Source organism: Wolffia australiana, chromosome 9 (genome assembly GCF_029677425.1).
Source record: "Wolffia australiana isolate 7733 chromosome 9, ASM2967742v1".
NCBI lineage: Eukaryota > Viridiplantae > Streptophyta > Magnoliopsida > Alismatales > Araceae > Wolffia > Wolffia australiana.
In genome coordinates this window covers 6,062,030-6,081,008 of record NC_135843.1, presented here as the reverse complement: position 1 = coordinate 6,081,008, position 18,979 = coordinate 6,062,030, and the positions used below count along the sequence as shown (strand labels likewise).

The 18,979-nt window shown below is 40.2% G+C and overlaps 1 protein-coding gene across 1 annotated transcript; it reads left to right on the top strand.

Annotated features, from left to right (window-relative positions):
* The first annotated feature begins 5,276 nt into the window (after window positions 1-5,276).
* LOC144707803 (cysteine proteinase inhibitor 8-like) lies at window positions 5,277-5,948 on the top strand. Its single transcript, XM_078581050.1, has one exon. It carries the CDS (start codon window positions 5,412-5,414, stop codon window positions 5,793-5,795), a length of 384 nt encoding a protein of 127 aa, XP_078437176.1. The 5' UTR covers window positions 5,277-5,411; the 3' UTR covers window positions 5,796-5,948.
* The last annotated feature ends 13,031 nt before the right edge of the window (window positions 5,949-18,979 follow it).

Below are 18,979 nucleotides of genomic sequence, written 5' to 3'. Positions count from 1 at the left end.
TTGCTTGTCAGCTACGTTACGTCATTCAGTATATTTTTGGCTGCACTCCACCATGCTCGGGTTAGAATTACGTGAGAGTCTATATCAAGAAAACTATGACATTTGTGAATTCTTAGGTACGGGGCGAGCCCATCCATTACCTGCGAGCATCAATGGAATTATCCATTAGATGTCGTAGTCACCATCGTCGCTCCGACGAGGGTCAAAAGGTCACCATCCCGTCACCAGTCACCCACGTCGAAGCTCGGAGCTCGACGAACCCCCTCGAGTCGGGGCCTGCATATACACCCACCTAGGGTTCATTGCAGGGGAATGTTAAAGCCAAACCTGATGATGACTCACGGACGCCATGCCATGCTCTACCGCAGCCCTCTCAGATCCATCATGATGAGAAGAAGACACCGCATCGGCTTTCGCCACTGCCACTGAAGATCTCGCCAGCTTCCAAGACAGGGCAGAGTTCCGATGCAAGGTCAGCCAAACCAGGTGTACTAAGCTTGGTTAACGGCCTACCAATTGCCTATAAATAAGGCAAACATGTACATCGAATATCACTGGAGTTTTCATCCTTTCTTCTTAAGTCTTTCATTTCATTCTTTATCCACTTTGTTCTTCGGTACTCCAGTGTCTCCAGCCCTCTCAGACTCACCGTCCATCTTGATTTATCACAATCCACTGTAGAAGGAGGTCGTCTCAACATACCCTACATCTGTCTTCGTATTCGTAGTAAAAGATAAATAACAAAAATTATCCGCGATTATCGAGTTTCTTTACAAGGAAAAGTGTTTTTTTCTTGAACCAGAGTACGAACAAAGGCTGTGCTTTGACATGCCTTGAATTTAAGTTTAAAGCAGGAGAGGTCGCACTCAGTTGGAGGAAGCCCGTGGTAAACAGCCAACCCCAAGACCTTCTCAATGCCTTGCAAGGTCTTATCCGATGAACAGGTTGTAGTTCATTACTATCACCACCTGTTGCTTGGCGCCAAAAACGCGGTTGAAGATCAGCGATACGTCGCGAACGATTCTCAGAAATCAGCAAAAAGTCGCAAGATAGCGAGAAGCTGAATTCTCCATCTACTTCCATCTTCGCCAAGATAATGTCCCGTCATCAAGTTTAACGACGCAGCGGACAGCTCGGTATACTGCGCCAAGTCAATCCTGGCGAGCGTCTTGATCTCCGACGTGGCAAGATCCCTGATCGGTTGGCATCCTCTCATGATGCGGAGCGGAAACAAGGTCGCATCCCCGCAGTTGGGCAGCGCCACAAGTACCAGTGCGACAAGAAAAGGTAGGAGATGAAGAGGCTTGCTCCGGCTCTCCATGGACTGCTTTTGTCGGGTTCTTCTCCTTTTTTTGTGTTGTTACGTGGGCTGTATGGAAAACTGTCGAGTGATGCCCCTGGAAAATCGAGTGCCTCTGATTTATAGCGGAAGAGTTCATCCTGGCCCTGCAGACCCCACCGTAGTCAAAACCCACGTACCGGTCCATGTTTTCACTTTCCAGTGGCGCGTTCCCAAAGACGTACGACGCGGTTATCGTTTTGTGTTTAAATACTCTCATTTAGCGATGTTTTCTTATCGTTTTGCAGTTAAAATCGACTACATTTCGTATGTTGAATTCTGAAAGAGAGGTGTCGTTCAACGCAAATTATTGTCATGATGTAATCCCGTCGGTACTTGTCTCGTTTCACACGTCAGCTACACGTCTGAACTAGGATAGGCACTTTCTTACGTGCAATACCTACGGAGAATAAAGTCAATAGAGACGATCTGGATTAGCGGGAGCTAAATACACCAATTTGATTACAAATATAATACCATGATCTCGCCATTTTATTTTGATCTTCTAACGAAATCCTTTGGCGTAAAAAACGAGATCAATCGACAACGAGATTACGTCTTCACCCGTGCACCCCAAGGCGCGCGGCCCCTGCCGTCTATTGTCTTGATATTAATGACAGCGAAACTAGATCTCGCTAGCTTTTGAATGCTTCACGCAGCTATATCTCTCTAGCTTTTAAATGGTTCATGGGGTCGTCGGGAGAATAATATGGAATGTTCTTATATCGGTTCAAAGAGAAGGAACGAAGAAAACGAGGTTGCAACCGAATCGATCATCGTCGAGAGTAAGACAACAAAAGCGGCGCCTCGAGGTGCCCAGAAAATGGGTCCAAAGCTGGAGAGTTTGCTCTCGCTTGGTGTCACACGGTCAAATCTCGAGCTAGGACTCTTTGCTCGGAATTGACATGTGCCGGCCTTAGTGCTTGGGCAGAACACTGAGCAGCCTTGATCTCTTGCAGCGGAAGCTCTTGGGATTGCTTAAGATCGCATAGAAGGGTTTAGAGGAGTGGTTGGTGCTAGCCGTCAGTGAATAGGGTCATTGCATTGATATCATGAAGAATACATTGTAGATTACATGGGGGAAGACGAGTTGTGTTACAAGGAACGAGACGAGGCGCCTTGCGCCGAGGTAATGTCTTCGCACCGTCCCAAGGCTGCCGCTCCGTGCGCGCGCGCCCGCTCTACCGCCCATCTGTGCGCCGGGCCGGGCGCCGCGCGCCCGCGAGCGTGGCGATCACACACGCCACCAGCACCCGTGTCTACACTCTGGCGCACAGTCTACGCTCCTGGCGCCGCATTCGACCTGCGCGTCCCGCGCCCGCGCGCAGCACTCGGCGCTGGCGGGTAGCGTTGGCGCCCGCGCGTGGCGCTCGGCGTTGGCGCGCAGCGCTTGCGCGCGCGCGCCGGTGCTGTTCAGCCCGCACGCCCAGCACGCGCGGACTGGACCTGATCTGCCCCGCCTTGGGCGTGGACAGGCATGTGATCACTCTGCCAGGAATCACCACCGACAGTGGCAATGGCCAAATAGATCAGGTATTGGGCATCACTACCCATTTGACTTAGTAATCAAGACTTCGTGAGTCGAATTACACGGACAAACCTTCCCAATAAGCACGCAGGCCTCTTGGCAAGGAATGCCACCTAGTTAGGGGCCTAACACTTGGAGAGAGCCCGTCATAAATAGCGGTCCCGTACAGCTTCTCAATGCCCGTGCGATCTCTTGCGCCGGTGACCAGATGGTAGTCGATCCCCATCATCATCTGTCGCTGGCCGCAAGGACGCAAGGACGCAAGTGAGAGTCAGCCCCGTCACGGACCGCGTGTTCTACTACGCTACCGCAAACTACATGAACCCCCTGATCTGGGGCTCGTTGTGATCTCGGATAGGTTGGTACCCACCCAAGATGCGTGGAGGGAACAATGCCGCATCTCCGCGGCGGGGCTTAGTCAACACCCCCCACGTACCGATGGATGTTTTTACTTCCTAATATGGTACATCACGCGGTGTTACCCAAACTGCGTTCTCTCTCCCTCCCTTTCTTACTCTCTAACTGGAACCTTCTGGTCCGGGTCCAGTTCGCACATCAAACCGGATCGAAGACCGTTACTCTCTCTCTCTCACCTGCTCCCTCTCCCTCTCCACCTCTCTCCCTCTGTTCTCTTTCCTGTTCTCTCTCCCTCTCTCCCTTCCGTTCTCTCTCTCTCTCGTTCTCTCATTGTCTCTCCCTCTCTCCCGCTAGTTCTCTCTCACTCTCTCCAGTTCGTTCTCTCTCCCTCTCTTTCCTTCCCTATGTTACGGACTCACTCTCCCTCTCGTTCGCTCTCCCTCCCTTTCGCCCTCCGTTCCATTCTCACTCTCTCCCTCGCGTCTTCTTTCCCTCTATCCGTTTCCCTACCTCATTCTCTCTCTCTCTTTCTCTCGCCCTCTCTCCCGTTCTCCGTCCTCTCTTCCTAACTCTTTCACCCGCTCTTCCTCTCTCTCTCCCTCTCTCTTCCGGTCTTACTCTCTTCTCTCGTTCGCTCTCCATCCCTCGCTCTCTCTTTCCAGTGCTCCCGTTCTCATTCTTTTCCACTCATTTTCTTTCCCTCTATCCCTCTCTCTATCTCGTTCTCTCCCCCTCTCTCTCGCCTTCTCTCCCTCTCCTCCTCTCTTTATCTCGTTCTCTCCCTCTCTCTCTCACCCTCTCTCCCGCTCTCCATCTCTCTCTCTCACTCTCTCACCCTGCTCTCCCTCTCCTCCTCTCTCCCTCTCTCTCAAGGCCATCTCTCTCTTGCCCTCTCTTCCTCTCTCCCTCTCTCTCTCTCAACCTCTCTCCTGCTCTCCCTCTCCTCCTCTCTCTCTCGCCCTCTCTCCCCCTCTCTCAAACTATCTCATGCTCTCCCTCTCCTCCCCTCTCCCTCTCTCTCAAGCCCACTCGTTCTCTCCCCGCTCTCTGTCACCCCCTCTCTCTCCCTCTCCCTGTCACCCTCTCTCCTGCTCATACTCTTTGCCTCTCTCTATCGCCCTCTCTTTTGCTGTTCCTCATTCATTCTCTCTCACACTCTCTCTCTATTGAACTCCCTCCCTCTCCCTCTCTCTTCCTCACTTCCCTCGCAGGCTCTCCCCCTCTCGTTCCCCACTCTCTCCATCTCTCACTCTCTTCCTCTTTCTCTCTTGTACTCTCCTTCTTACCTGCTCTCTCTCTCTCTCTCTCTCTCTCTCTCTCTCTCTCTCTCTCTATCTATCTATCTATCTATCTCTCACGAAAGCTCTCTTCCTATGGTAGTCTCTCTGCCTTTGCACTATCTCAGTGTCACTCTCTCCCTCTCTCATTCTCACACTCTTTCACTATCCCCCTCTCACTCTCCTTATTCAACACTGTTCCAGCACCAGAGTTGACATTAGATGCAGTGAGATGACATTGACCAGTCAACATGACTGACCTAAGACCGGACTGAGGCCACTCCGGACCGAACTTCAGGTCTAGTTTAGGTTTTAGGTAAAACCAAGACTTGACCGTGCCCTTCCCTACCTACAATACCCTTCCTACGGGATTCCTTATGTTAAAGCATTTAACTATCCTTATTTGACTGAAATGACATCCCTCCGAGCGTGAAACAATGAGGTGGGCTGTTTTTTTAATTCAATACACGGTATCCTAGTCCATTCGCTTCTTTTTTGTAGTCCGGTCGGTCATCTCACTCTCATTATTTAAATGTCTCTATGAGAAACGTTGCCGGTAGTAGAGGGAGGATATCCCTTTCCGTGTCCCGATTTTCGGTCACCTAGACCGCCAAAAAAAGTCAAAACCCTTTCTCCTGAATATCGACCCTCAAAACACCCACGCAAACGAAATGATTATTCTCCAACAGCCAAAGCACACACCGCTGCTGCGAAGGAAGAAACCTGGGGAAAATATGGGTCCTCCAGAATCTGGAGTCCAGATGGTTTCGGGGTACACCCAGACACAGACTTTGTCGTCCAAAGACAAGTCTTCCCATCTATATAAACCTACCCATGTCTTCTCATCTCTCACAACCATACCCTTCCGCGAACGCTGAGGAACGAAAAACATTCGCGAAGTAAAAGCACAATGGCTGGGCGCCCTCGCCGTGTGTTCTTTGTGCCTCTGATGGTCGCTGTCGCGCTGATATCTTTGGCCTCTGCGAGCGAGGCTTTATCGCCTCCGCGCGTTAGGCCTGGGGGGTTCGGGCCGATAACAGACCCAAAGGAGCCCCACATCCAGGGCCTGGCTTTGTACGCCATCAGGGCGAAGCGAAGGGAGACGGGAGAAGCGCTAACACTCACCCGCGTCCTTGGCGGGCAGCAACAGGTTGTGACCGGAATGAACTACCGCCTCGTCATCGGGGCCGCCCCTAGCCTCAACATGACCGTGGAGAGCCTCTACCTGGCCAGAGTGTACGAGAAGTCGTGGGAAAACTATAGAAACCTCGATAATTTCGAGCTGATTGTGTAAAGCCCTTGATAGTACCCTGATCGTTCTTATTCGGAGCCGTCAAATGAATAAGATATACGAGGGGAAACCCTGTACGTCTCGTTCTATAACCCACCGCTAGATTTGGACAAAACTTTGATGGCTCCTTTCCAGATCACTCTGTTTGCGATTGTCTCCCCGGTAACTCTGCTTAAAATTGATCTGCAAAATCTGCGAAAATCTATAATCGCGCTCAGGATATTCATTTGGAGTGGGCGAATGATACCTTCTAATTCAGAAGCGCAACGGAAAAGAAATGTTAATTTTGAAAAAAAGGTCAATCTGCAGGGCTTCTTTAGTTTAACGGCGGCAGGTATCGTGGTCAAACTGTATAACACGATATAAAGTTTTTCCTGAGTCTTAACTTGTCTTTTTTTATTTTCTGCCCCTTCGAAATTTGCTTTTTTTTGCAGGTCATTGAATTCTGAACTCGCCCATAATCTCCATAGTACCGCAATTACTGCACAAATTTAATTCGATCCCTTTTATGGTTGAATTTACTTTTTATTTCGATTTATTTTTTCATACTTTTCCTACCTGCTTTGAAGGCTTCATCGACTTTGACCTTCATTTTTGACAAGCCTCTCTCTTGGCTTGGCTCTCTTCCCCGGCGTAGATAGAATCGTTGACCTTATCAGCACAAATTACTGTCACTTCGGAAGGGATCGCGAAGAGAAATTCCAAGATGGACGGATTGGAGCACCTCTTATTAACTATTTAAGCACTTTTTTATGAACTCAAAAAATCTCTGAAATATTTATTTCATTTGGACTGATATCAAGCAGAATCTAGTTTTAACGATCTTGGCGACTCTGATTTCAAATAAACGTTTGTTTGCCCTGATCAATCACATATTAAGGATGCTACGTTCATTTCCCAGCTGTTGGCTTTGGCCAACTCTTTTTTCATATGCAAGTTGGTAATCTGGGTGCAATAAATTATTCCACCCGTATAAAGAAAAATGGATAAAGTTAAGTAATATCTCAACCAAAAATATTAAATTGATCTTGTACTCTTTAAATTGGTCGCCACAACTGATTAGTTATATCCCGTCCAGCATATGACTAGGTTTACGAATACAGAATGGTGGCAAAAAGTATGAACATTTAACGAAACAACATATACCAAAATCCCCCTGGCATGATTATCATCAAGTAGGAGCTTTCCAGACTCGATCATTTTACGTTGGATATAAAACTTGGGTAAAATTTATTTTGTGATGCAAGATTAAGTTTCTAGAATGAATATTGTAATCTCTTTTAATTGATTTTATGTTCAACAAAAATTGTGTTTGTAAGTTCCCACTTCTAGGTTTGAGAATATTTTTTTATATAATTCATTACGTACGCAATTCCATTTGCTGCTTTTAAAACAATAAAACGTCATAGAAAGAGTGTCCTTATATTTCATACGGGTTCTCACACAAAAGAAAGTTTTACTAGGCGTTTGATTCACGCACTAGGTCTTGAAACGTGAACTCAATTCAGTTGCGTTTATAACATTGAATGCATGGACTATATAAATATTAAGAAATAGTAACAATTTCCATCTCCACAGTGTAAGTGTATTATTTTATTTAGTATCTTTTCGCCCATTTCAAAGAATCCAACCCATAATAGTGATGATACATTATTTTAGATCTATTAATGTAAGGTTATATCCTAAGTACAGTTCCAAGTGTCCGATTAAACTTATCTCTTACACTATCTACATACTTTTTTCATCATGTTCTAACTTTCACTAAATGTATACTAAAAAATGAATAATACCAAACCGGATTGGTTAAATGATCCTCAGCAATATTTGGCAGTCACACAACTCCAACCCCACCCATTATTGTATCTAACATCTACATATTTTCACCAATTAAGAATACAAATGGAGGTCATAAACTAGGATTAGGCAACCCAATTTAATCTTGATTTTATGAAACAAAAACCAAGAAACACTTTGGACCCCAAAGATGGCAAGCCAATTGGAAGTTTTGGAACCCAAGACATGGGACTTCCTAGATGACACACCATTACATCACGTACCCTGCCTATTTCACCCACAACTCAAGTAATGTCAAATATAATTACCAGAATATTAATTCTTAGTTTCATATCCCACTGGCGTACTTGTCTTCAGCAAGTACGTTTGATGGCCTGGTTGGTGTATAATTAACAGATACTTAGTGGCTCAATAAATTTTATTTTTGGAATACACAGAGACTATCTAGCCCAGGATCTTGTAATGACCTTAATTTCTACTGATTTCCTTATTCTTTTGTGAATTGATATATGTTTGGGAACTCAAAAGGAACAAGTTCAGAGTAATTGTCAGAGACTTTTTTCGAAAATGAAGAAATTGGGAAACAATATTAACCAGTACTTGTTGATAAACTCAAATATGATGAGTTCATTATTATTTATTAACCTTTACCCAACTAAATATGGCTCTTAATTGATATGATGGGTCATCTCCGTGGAAAGCATAAGGCATGATACTTGTAAAGTAAGATGTGATACTTCTAAGGTGAGAGCTACAAAAAAGATAGAAGTGGTAAGCTAAAAAGGTCATACTTAAGTTTAATAGAAACTGTGGACATTAATTGGAGATGTAGAAGAGAGAATGTTGTATACCACGGGAGAGGGAAGGAAAATTAAAAAGGGGAAGAACATATAGTTTGAATCATGAAGGGATAATAAGGGGGATCGAGAGATATTGACAGCTATGCATAAATAAATATAAAATATGATGTGAAATTTGGATGGTAGGATGGCAAAGAAAGGACATAATTAAGGTTTTAAGGGGGACTATTGTGGAATGTCATTTGCTGAAAGAAATGGTCGAAATGAATCTCGAAAGTGATGATAATCAAGATAGTAATGTAAGGGAATAAAGTAAACCTTCGATACTTGGATTCAGTTAGGGCCTCTTGAATTTAAGCTCCAGGGATGTTCCTCCTCTTATTTGATGCCTCCCGTCAGTCAACCAAAAGGACCAATACACCTGGATGGTCATTGAATTTGCTTTGAAGACACCATGGCCTAATAATTTTGCAATTACATTTAAAGAGGATCTTTCTAGGATTAATATCCCGTTATCGGCCAGTGGTTGTTGAGACATTAATGCAAGAAATATAAAGCATTCCACAATTCTTTAGCATATCAAAATTTCCTCATCAACGAATCATTAGGCTTCTTCACAATATGATCTAGTGATTTTTTATGTTCATCTCTCTCCTTGACAGCATCACCACCACCACAATGATCCTAGTTTTTATTATCCTTCAATTTTTCAGATACTATTTTTTATGATTGGATCTAGTTTATTGGTCCTTTTCAGTGATTCTCAATCTGGTTTTATGGTCATTCTTTATCAATCTTTCTAAACTTGTTTGGCATTCAATGTGTCAGATTGCAAAGTCACTTGTTAATGCTACGCCGATGCATTCTGCATTTTGACCAAAAAAGAAGGCCAATTTTTTTTAGTAATATTTATGACAGAAATGGGTCAACCCCATATATGTTTGAATACGAAGTCCCTATGTGTATGCACATAGTGTGAATAATATTGTTTTTTTTTTAAGTATCATATGATGCATGTGTTGGTGAGATCATGAGAGATGTTTCCAAGCCCCAAAAATGTGGCATCAGAGCTGGTATTTTGTGAGAGTTGTGAAAGGGAGAATTCAAAGCAAAGGTTCCGATAGGAGAGAGAGAGGAAAAAAAAGAAGAAGATAACATAAAAGAAAGTTGTTGACTGCCTGAGGAAAATAAAGCTTTTGTAATTAGAGTAAAGAAACATTTTGAGAGTTTATGAAACACAATTTAAGAGTGTATGGAGCACAAAAGCAAGCTTCAAGTTTCTATAGAGGTCCATAAAAAGAAGCAAGGGCAGGACGTTTCGTTTGACATGTAAAAGATCAAGAAATTTCAACCTACTGATAAGCAAAAGTTTTGATTAGCTTTTTTAAAATTGTTGGGAAATAACCATAAATCTTTAAAATTAGAACTCTTTTAAATGCAGAAAACTATTTTATGCATGAAGTCGTTAATCACAAGTCAAGATTATGGGAAATTAATGAAAATGGTTTTGTACCTGATGAAAAAAAATGAGCTCAGAAATTTGAGTAGAAAAGATGCAAAATCATTCTTTATTATTCAATAATCGGCTACTTAAAATGTATTTACAAGTATTTCAGACACAACTCCGGCACATGAAGCTTGGTGTATTTTGAAGAAAGATTTTCATGGCGGTGATAAAGTGGCAATGGTAAACTGACAAACATTGAGAAGAGAGTTTGAATCTTTCTCTATGAAGGTTGAAGAATCTGTCCAACACTTTTTTAACAGATTTTTCTTGATTGTGAATAAAAAGGACAGATATGGAGAAGATCTTTTAGAGAGAAAAATTGTGGACAAGATCGTGCTAGTCTTGCCTGCAAAGTTTAAGCATGTTGTTACCACAATTAAAGAATCAAAAATATTGGATAGATATGCTCATGATCGTCTTATGAGTTCTTTGATTACTCATGAAGACAGAATGAACAGATAAAGGGAGAAATCAATTGGAGAAGCATTTAAGGAAAATATTGTTTTTTTCTAATGGACAAGATCAAGAAATGATGTCACGCTCAAGTCAATTCTACAAAGGAAGAGGTAGAGAAAGATCAACAAGAGGACCCAGGCATGGCAACCAGAAAGGAGACTATTTCCTTTATGCAAAAGGATTTGGAGGAGGATGTGGAAGGAGCTTTATAGGAGAGGTTCAAGCAGAGGAATATGTCAAGGAAATGGAGTGGCTGAGTGGAAGAATGGGAAAATTATCATACCTGCTAGGGGCATGGCACATGAAAAGAATCTGCCCACTCAATTTTGGGCCGAAGCAGAAGTTGTTGCAACTTAGATTCAGAATATTTCTCCTACAAAAGCAGTAAGTTATATGACATCTTATGAATCATGGTATGAGAAGAAACGAACTGTTAATCATTTAAGAGTATTTGGATGCATTGCTTATGCTTTTGGAAATACCATCTTCAATCAGAGTGTACAAAGGTATAAGGCAAGTTTAGTAGCCAAAGGTTATGCGCAAAATCATGGAATTCTATATTTTGAAACATTTTCACCTGTTCCAAGAATTGAAATAATGAGAATTTTGATAGAAATTGCAACTGAAAAACCATATAAGGTATACCATTTTGATGTTAAATCTGCTTTATTGACCGTATCTTGAATGAAGTTTATGTTATGCAACCCGAAAGATTTGTCATCAAGAGACGGAGGATAAAGTCTACAAATTGAAGAGATCTTTAGATGGTTTAAAACAAGCACCAAGAGCATGGTATCAAATATTACATTCATTTTTTTGATATAGTATGGTTTTCAGAGAAGTGAAAATGAACATATCTTATACATCAAGAGGAGAAAAGGTGATGTTCTGATTGTGAGTATTATGTTGCGGATATGATTTGTAGGTGATCTTCTTATTCTCTTGTTAAATAGTTGAATGACTTGGTGATGTCTGAATTTGAGATGACCGATCTCTGTATACTTCAGCATTTTCTTGGTATTCAAATAGTTCAAGATAAAAAAGGAGTATTTATTTATCGAGAGAGGTATGCGGCATAAATGTTAAAAAATAATAATATGATACCACGCAAGCTATGCACTACTCCTATGAATTCAACTAAAATATTGACTTTGAATGATAATAAGAGTTTGGTGAATGAGGAATTCCATATAAACGTGTTAGGATATTAATATATTTTAAAACAATTCAAGCCTTTGAAAAAATAATTATTGGAGTATTATGCTATTTTTTAGTATGATGTCATGATTTTTGAGTTATCCTTCTACTCATCACTTTGGAGCACCAAAAATAGTCATGAGATGTATATGTGGAACTAAAGAGAATGGATTGTTATATGACAGATCATCTAATATTCAGTTTACATGATATGCGGATTGTGATTGGGCAGGAGACATGGATGAAATAAAGAGCACAAGGGATATGTTATTTTTGTTGGCTTAAGAGCTCATTCATAGAGCTCAAAGAGCTGTTGCATTATCTGAATTAGAAGTTGAGTGTGTGGCTGCAGCAAGTCCAAGTCAACATGAAATATGGCTGATAATCTCAAATTTAGGGAATTTAATTTGTCTATGGTAATTGAGATTATTCAAAAATATATATATATAATCATACTTACTTAAGAATATTTAATTAGTGATGAGTACGGATTGTCTCCACAGGGAACAATGATTAAGGATTTTATTCTCTTACTATAGTGATTATCAGTGCGAGAAGAGATAAATAAGAGAATATAATAGGTGAGATAGTGATATTGAGGAAATATAAGTAGAATTACGAGAATGAGGTAGAGGATGTGACGGATACGATAGCGATCGAATGCACAAACGGTATGATGGTAAAGATAGAGATGAGATAATGGGGGCTTAAGTAAGTGAAATGATAAATAAAAAGATGATAACAAACTAAAATTATGATAATGATGATGTCATGAGAGAAACAACGTAAGGCGAGGACACTTACCTTAGATCCTTACGTTTCGGCAGGATCATGGTGATTTGCGAGTGCCGGTAAGCTCCCCATCTTCCCTAATGTTTCTTCCCACACACCCAAGACACCAAGAACACACTTGATGGATCTCAAAACTCACTATCTTCCAATCAGCCCACAGAAGTAGGAAGTGAGTTCAAGATGAATTTCAAAGTCATCCAGGGCCACTATTTATATAGATGGAAGAGGAGGGGAAGATGAAGCAGTGCTATAAATTTCAGCTCAATCAGAGTGGTAGATCAAAAGATATGGCCGTTTGAAGTTGGAACAATCCTAGCCCTTGATTTTTTCTCTCTCCTCGTCATCCACTTCCTTGTTTTCCATTTTCGGTTAAACAGTTGTCATTTCAAGTTTCCGCATCTCCTCGTCTTCCACACTCGGATATCTCATTTTCCGTGCTCAAACTTCTCATCATCCGTGCCACGTGTACCTGTCTTTGAATTAGATAAAAAGACAAAAAAACATAAAACATAAATGTACTTTGTATTCTTTCTCGAGGCTCACATGGCGGTGCTTCAGCGGGCGCCACATCCACTTTTTTTTTCTTTTCATCCACTCAGCAGCAGACACATGCACGCCATGTTTACCTGCGCGGCCCATGTGTACACGTGGCAATGTTTCACGCGGCCACATCGCCGCCACTAATTCAAAGGAAAAAGAGGAAAAAGTAAAAGTTTGTCATTTTCTACCTCAGTCCACGTGCATTTATTGCAAAAATAGTTACCTTTTTTTATTGGTCCACATCGCCCCTACGTCAGAAAAATCCAAAAGTCATGTATCAGTCATAATGGCAATCATTGCTTCGCGAATCGCAAAGTCATGATTGCCTGGAAAAATGATTGGTTGTCGTCAACCATTAGTGATAGCTATGATTCATCGCCATTCGATGAATTGAATGGCAACACGTGGCGGCGCAATATAAAATAAAGGCTATAAAATCTTCTAAATTTCATATTAAATCAAATGAAAGCCCAAAAATACAAATAAATGTATATTTTGGCTTAGAAAATTCATGTCTTTACAAATTTAATGTCAAATAATTCCAGAAAAATCATATTCCATCTCAAAAATAATATTCTTTTATAATCTATTGTTAGAAAAAATCTCCAAAAATGCAAAAAATTCATTAAATCATTCTAAAAATAGATTTGATCATTTTAAGCTTGATAACGTGCAAATATATGTGATTTAACGCAAATAAATATGTAAATATGATCATATTAAAGTACTAAAAATGCATGTAATCAATGGCTCAAAAGGATTTTTTAGGCTCTTGTTGGGGACGAAGAAGGAGCTTTCATTTTGTTATCTGATATTATGTCAACAAATTCTATGGCCATAAAAGAACCAAGGACATAGAGATCAAGCACCAAAATATCGGAGAACAGGTCAATGCTGGAGCAATAAATATGCAACATTGTTCATATCTTGATCAAGTAGCAGATGGATTCTCCTAGGTTTTGGCTTGAGGAGGATTAGAAAAATTTAGTGATCATCTGGGTGTAAAACAGTCAACATTAAGTAGGATATGGTAGTAATTTTGACTTATGGCTTTAAGAGGTCCACCAACTTATGTCTACTAGATTGGTTCAAATATGAAGTCCCTTTGTATATTACCTAGTTTGAAAAGAAACAGTGTTTTCATTTTTGGTCTATGACAATAGACTAATAATTAGTGTGTTTTACTCTTGAGGGATGCCCCCCTATAATCTGTCATCCTTCTAAAACACCTCACACTGTACAAAAATACTGTGGCACAAAGGTAGCAAAACAATCCATAAATAAGAATTTTGTGATATTTTCACTTACATCACATTATTGCATAAGTGAAAGTGGTCTATTTTTATTTCAAACATTACATCAATCCCTTCTAATTTTACTTGTTTATTTTCTTGAAAAATATCATAAATTCATATTATTTCTGCTTATAAAGTTTTATCAGATTTAAATTGAAACGACTCATGAATTATCATAATACTTATCTAATTAAATTTCACAAGTATTCTAATACAATTAATTCAAAACATATCAAAACCCAAGTAAAAATCTGATTTAACGTCAATTATCAAGTCAACTCATGTGAGTGCATGGACTTAGTCAACTCATTCATTTTTAAGGAAGGCATTTTTGCATTTTATATTTTCAGCATACTTTAATGATTATCAAAACTATTATTTTCTAATTTCTATAAATAGAAAATAAGAATAAAATCAGTGGGCAGTTCAAAGCATTGACATTGATTAACCTATGGAGTTCAGGTAAATTGAGGATAAAATGTGTAATAGGTTTTTTTCATAAACCAGAGAGATAGAGGATATTAATCATATATTTGGGGAATTTATCTAGGTGGTATAATATTAATATCAATTTTTCATAGTCAATGATTTGAAAATAACCAATTAGTGACCTCCAATCAAAATGAAGCAGTTGACCAAGCAATTGATGTCAGAATTGGCTGAACAAGTTATGTTAATAAATCTGATGAATAGATAATTCCAACAATATAAAAATATTCCAATCCCGCGTGTATGAGATATGGATCTTGCAATTCAATGCCCAAAAATCAGGACTCGCATAAGGATGTGGAGGGCAAGCAAATATTTGGGGGGTCAATTCTCAAATGAATTGCTATTATATATTAATGGAAAGAGGACTCGAAGCAGGATATATTTCCACCAACTCATGAGACTTGGTTTGGTAACTGAATTCAACAATGTGTACACTTCGAATATGACTTTACTTTTTTTTTGGCAAGTTGTTGTAAGATATTAGTAGTTTTTCACATATGTTTCTTCTTTTAGATGTTGAGATTCTTCCATGTCTGAAAAAATCTTGGCTTTTATGAATGATTAGCTGAGATGCGGAAATAATATGGCAACACTGTTTTCAACTCTTTATTGTAATTTTTCATTTCCATGATCTACAATCCTTATTTTCCTCTCTGATGTGTTTTGAGCATTTCAAGACCTTTGATTATTTGTTTTCTGAGGAAAAATATATTCAGTTTTTGGGATGATCCATACAACTTATCTTTCAATCCTTCAAATGACTTCACAAGCTTTAGCTCCAGGGGATCCTGCTAGTTATTCTTCTCTATGTTTATAATTCAATGAGCTTTTTATCACTCCTAGAATCAGATTTTGTTTTCCTTCTGACTAATTTTCTATGAAATATGTAATCCAGAACTCAGGCTTAAACTCTATAGCTTCTAAACATTTGGCACGGGTGATTTATATCATTAGTCTTGTTCAATAGTCATGCCAGGTGACTACTGAAAATCTTGATTTACCTAAAAGTTTTGTCCATCTCTGATAAATGGTCTGTTCAATTCATAGAAAGATCATTAGTTTTTTTCTAATATTTTCTAACATTTTTGCATGTAAATCTTTCTAATATTTTCATTTGTATGCATACTTTAAAGGTAATCAATCAATTTGCTTCATTAGTAGCACCTCAAAATCATCCTCTTCTTGAAAAGAAATCTCACTAGGATGTAGTCGTATGACTTATAGCACCATAAAGAGTCTTCCTCATCCTATCTCCCTTGTGAATATTACACCCTAGATAGAGGCCCACAATGGTGCATCTGATTATGAGGCGCATCAATAATTAAACATCACTAACAAGCGTCATTATGATTATTTGGCCCATCTGTCATTGACAAACTTTATTAGTATGTACCATATTTTGGCCATTGATTGATAATCTCACAGTTTGTGGCTGTTGTACTGACTGATTCATCTTGATGGATGATATCAATGGCCTTGATTGTATGGATGGTGGGCAAATGGTCGATGAATGTATGGATGGATCATCGCTCAAATAATGAATGAACAGATGATGGATGGAAGATAGGTGTATCAAAGACAAAAAAATGTATAGATGAATGGATCAACCATAAAGTAATTGATCCATGTTAGATGGATCATGTGTGGATTCATGTCTAAATTGATCATAGATGGATAGATGGATAGATGGATAGATGTATAGATTGAGCATAAAATGACTCATGGACTAAGGGATGGATGGTGGATGGATATTAGATGGATTAATGGATGGATTGATGGATCAAGCATAATGCAACAAATCAATTAATGAATGGATTATATATATATCAATGGATGGATCAGAGTCATTAGTTTTCTCTTTAGTAATGAAATATGCCAGTGAAATTATGTTTAGTATGGTTTTCTACCAGTCTCTAAAATCATTAGCATCAAGTACGAGGACATCCTCCACCAAGACTACAACATTGATGTAAGCGATGTATGACTGATGTAACACGATGAGCGCCGGGATCAGATGGCTCATGCTACAACACAGGAGTGAATGGGAGTGCACAATGAAGTGAGAATAATGTGGTGCAATATTTTAAATTCAATTACAAGTACGAGAAAAGACTGTTCAATTTGTACAATCAATTAAGTTGACGAAGTTTGATTAGATCACAATCAAACTTCTCAACGTCCCTTTGGACCAATTATTCGCCTGAAAAATGAGGGGTAAAATTAATTACCCAACAGCGTCCAATCCTTCGCAGTAATTGACTAGTGACTTACCAAGAAGCAACTATCTCTCACAAATGATGGCTATCTTCTAATCAACAAAAATACTCTTAGAGGCAACGGTAAAACAATTCAACAATACTGTAGAAAGTAAACAAACTGCGAATGTAGGGGAAGAGGTAGAACCTGAGGGTGAAGCCCATCGTTCGGAGAGTTTGGCGGCAATTGCGGCGGCGGTAGTGGTGGCAGCAACAAGGGAACTCACAAGATCTGCCAAGAAGTTGCTTTCTTGGCACGTTCTTGAACTCAAACAACCCAAGAAGAGGGTTTCTTGAAGATCGGCTTCAAGAAAGTGGTGGCAGCGGCAACGGTGGCAATGGCAGCAGCGGTAGTGGCGGCCGCGACCGCGGTGATGCTTGAGTCACAGGAATGACTCCAAGAAGAGGATTCTTGGATTTTTATTGAACCCAAAACAACCCAAGAATGGGTTTCTTGGAGAACGGCTTCAAGAACGTCTAAGAGGCATCGGCGACGGTTCCTCCACTGAGATTAGATGTGGCTTGGACATGCAGCGGACATACTCCATGATCTACTCTAGGAAAGCGATAAAATCTCCCAAAGGGAGGAAAGGTGGGAGCCAAAAATAAAGAAACCTTTCAAATTCAAATTCAACTCCAAAGTGTCCCCTTGGGCATGTCGGCCTTTATGTCGGCCTTTATTTATTTAATTTAAAAATAAATTATTCAAAATAAATGAGAAAATAAAAGATGCTCGTTGATATGTCATTAAGAAAAATACTTAAGCGACGGGTCACGGGCATTGGCTCGTGCTACTCAATGAGGTTGCTGACGTCTTTCCATGTCGATGCCGAGATGGTCTCCCATCAAAGACACCATGGATTGAAACAACATCATTGCTGTAAGCAGTTGATGGGCCCATTGGTTGATGTGTTGTCTTCCCAAAATATTAGAATACCTTGAATCTTAGTAGACAATTCTTGCTTGACGCGGTTGATATTATTAATGTATATCAAACCATATGAACTCTTATAGAACATTGCGCTTGTGTGTTTACCAGAAGCAGTGAATTCCATCAAGATGCCATGTGGACTCATGTCTTTGTTATTGATAAGTCCAAATTAGGGTTTAAATGATGTTGTTTTCATTCAGACTTAACCAACAATATTTATGAAAATTTCCACTTAAATACTATAATTAATAGAGGGAAGTCAAGGGTCTATCCACAGAGAGACAGAAAGTTTATTTAAAAAAATTTCTCAAGCTTGGAATGAGGGATATGAGTTTAAAAGTGAGAAGTGTTATTTCTGAGATATTTAAGGTTTTCAAATTAATTTATATATTTTCCTATGATTTAAATATAAGCAAAAATACATAGGAAAACACAAAACTATTCTGCACTCGTTTTCCTAATTTTAATTAACACCAGAAATAAAAAATAAAAAAATTATAATTTTTTGAAAATTAATTTACACCAAAAAAACTAGAAATATTAAAAATGAGAGTTAGAGATTTTTTAGGTTCATTTTAGATGTTAAAATCACTAGAAATTGATTATATTAATTTTAGGGATTTTTCCTGATCTTTTTGGAATTTTAAATGCATAAAATAATGTTTTTTAATTTATTTTTAATAATTTTTTCTGATTTTTTATAATGGTTAAATGCTAAAAACTAGAAAATTTGCCTACTCCAGCGATCGTCGATGGTGGCGGCGGAGCGGAGGTGGCAACGGCGGAGCGAGGGTTGCAACAGCAGAGCGACGGTGGCAGCGGCAGAGCGACGGTGGCAGCGGCGGAGCGACGGTGGCAGCGGCGGAGCGACGGTGGCAACGGCGGGCAGCAGAGTGGTGGTGGCAGCGGCGGAGGCTGCGGGAACGGCAACAGAGGTGGCGGAGGGGGGGCAGTGGAGCAATAGCAATGGAATACCAGATAGGCTGGCAGGCCTGGTGTCGCCCCTATAGGGCTGTCGCCGTTGCCGAAAGCCCCTTGGGTGTTCGATAGAATGCCCGTCAAGTGGTAACTTATACAAATTGAAAATATTCATCAAACCCATGTGATGTTCAATGAAATTCCACAAGA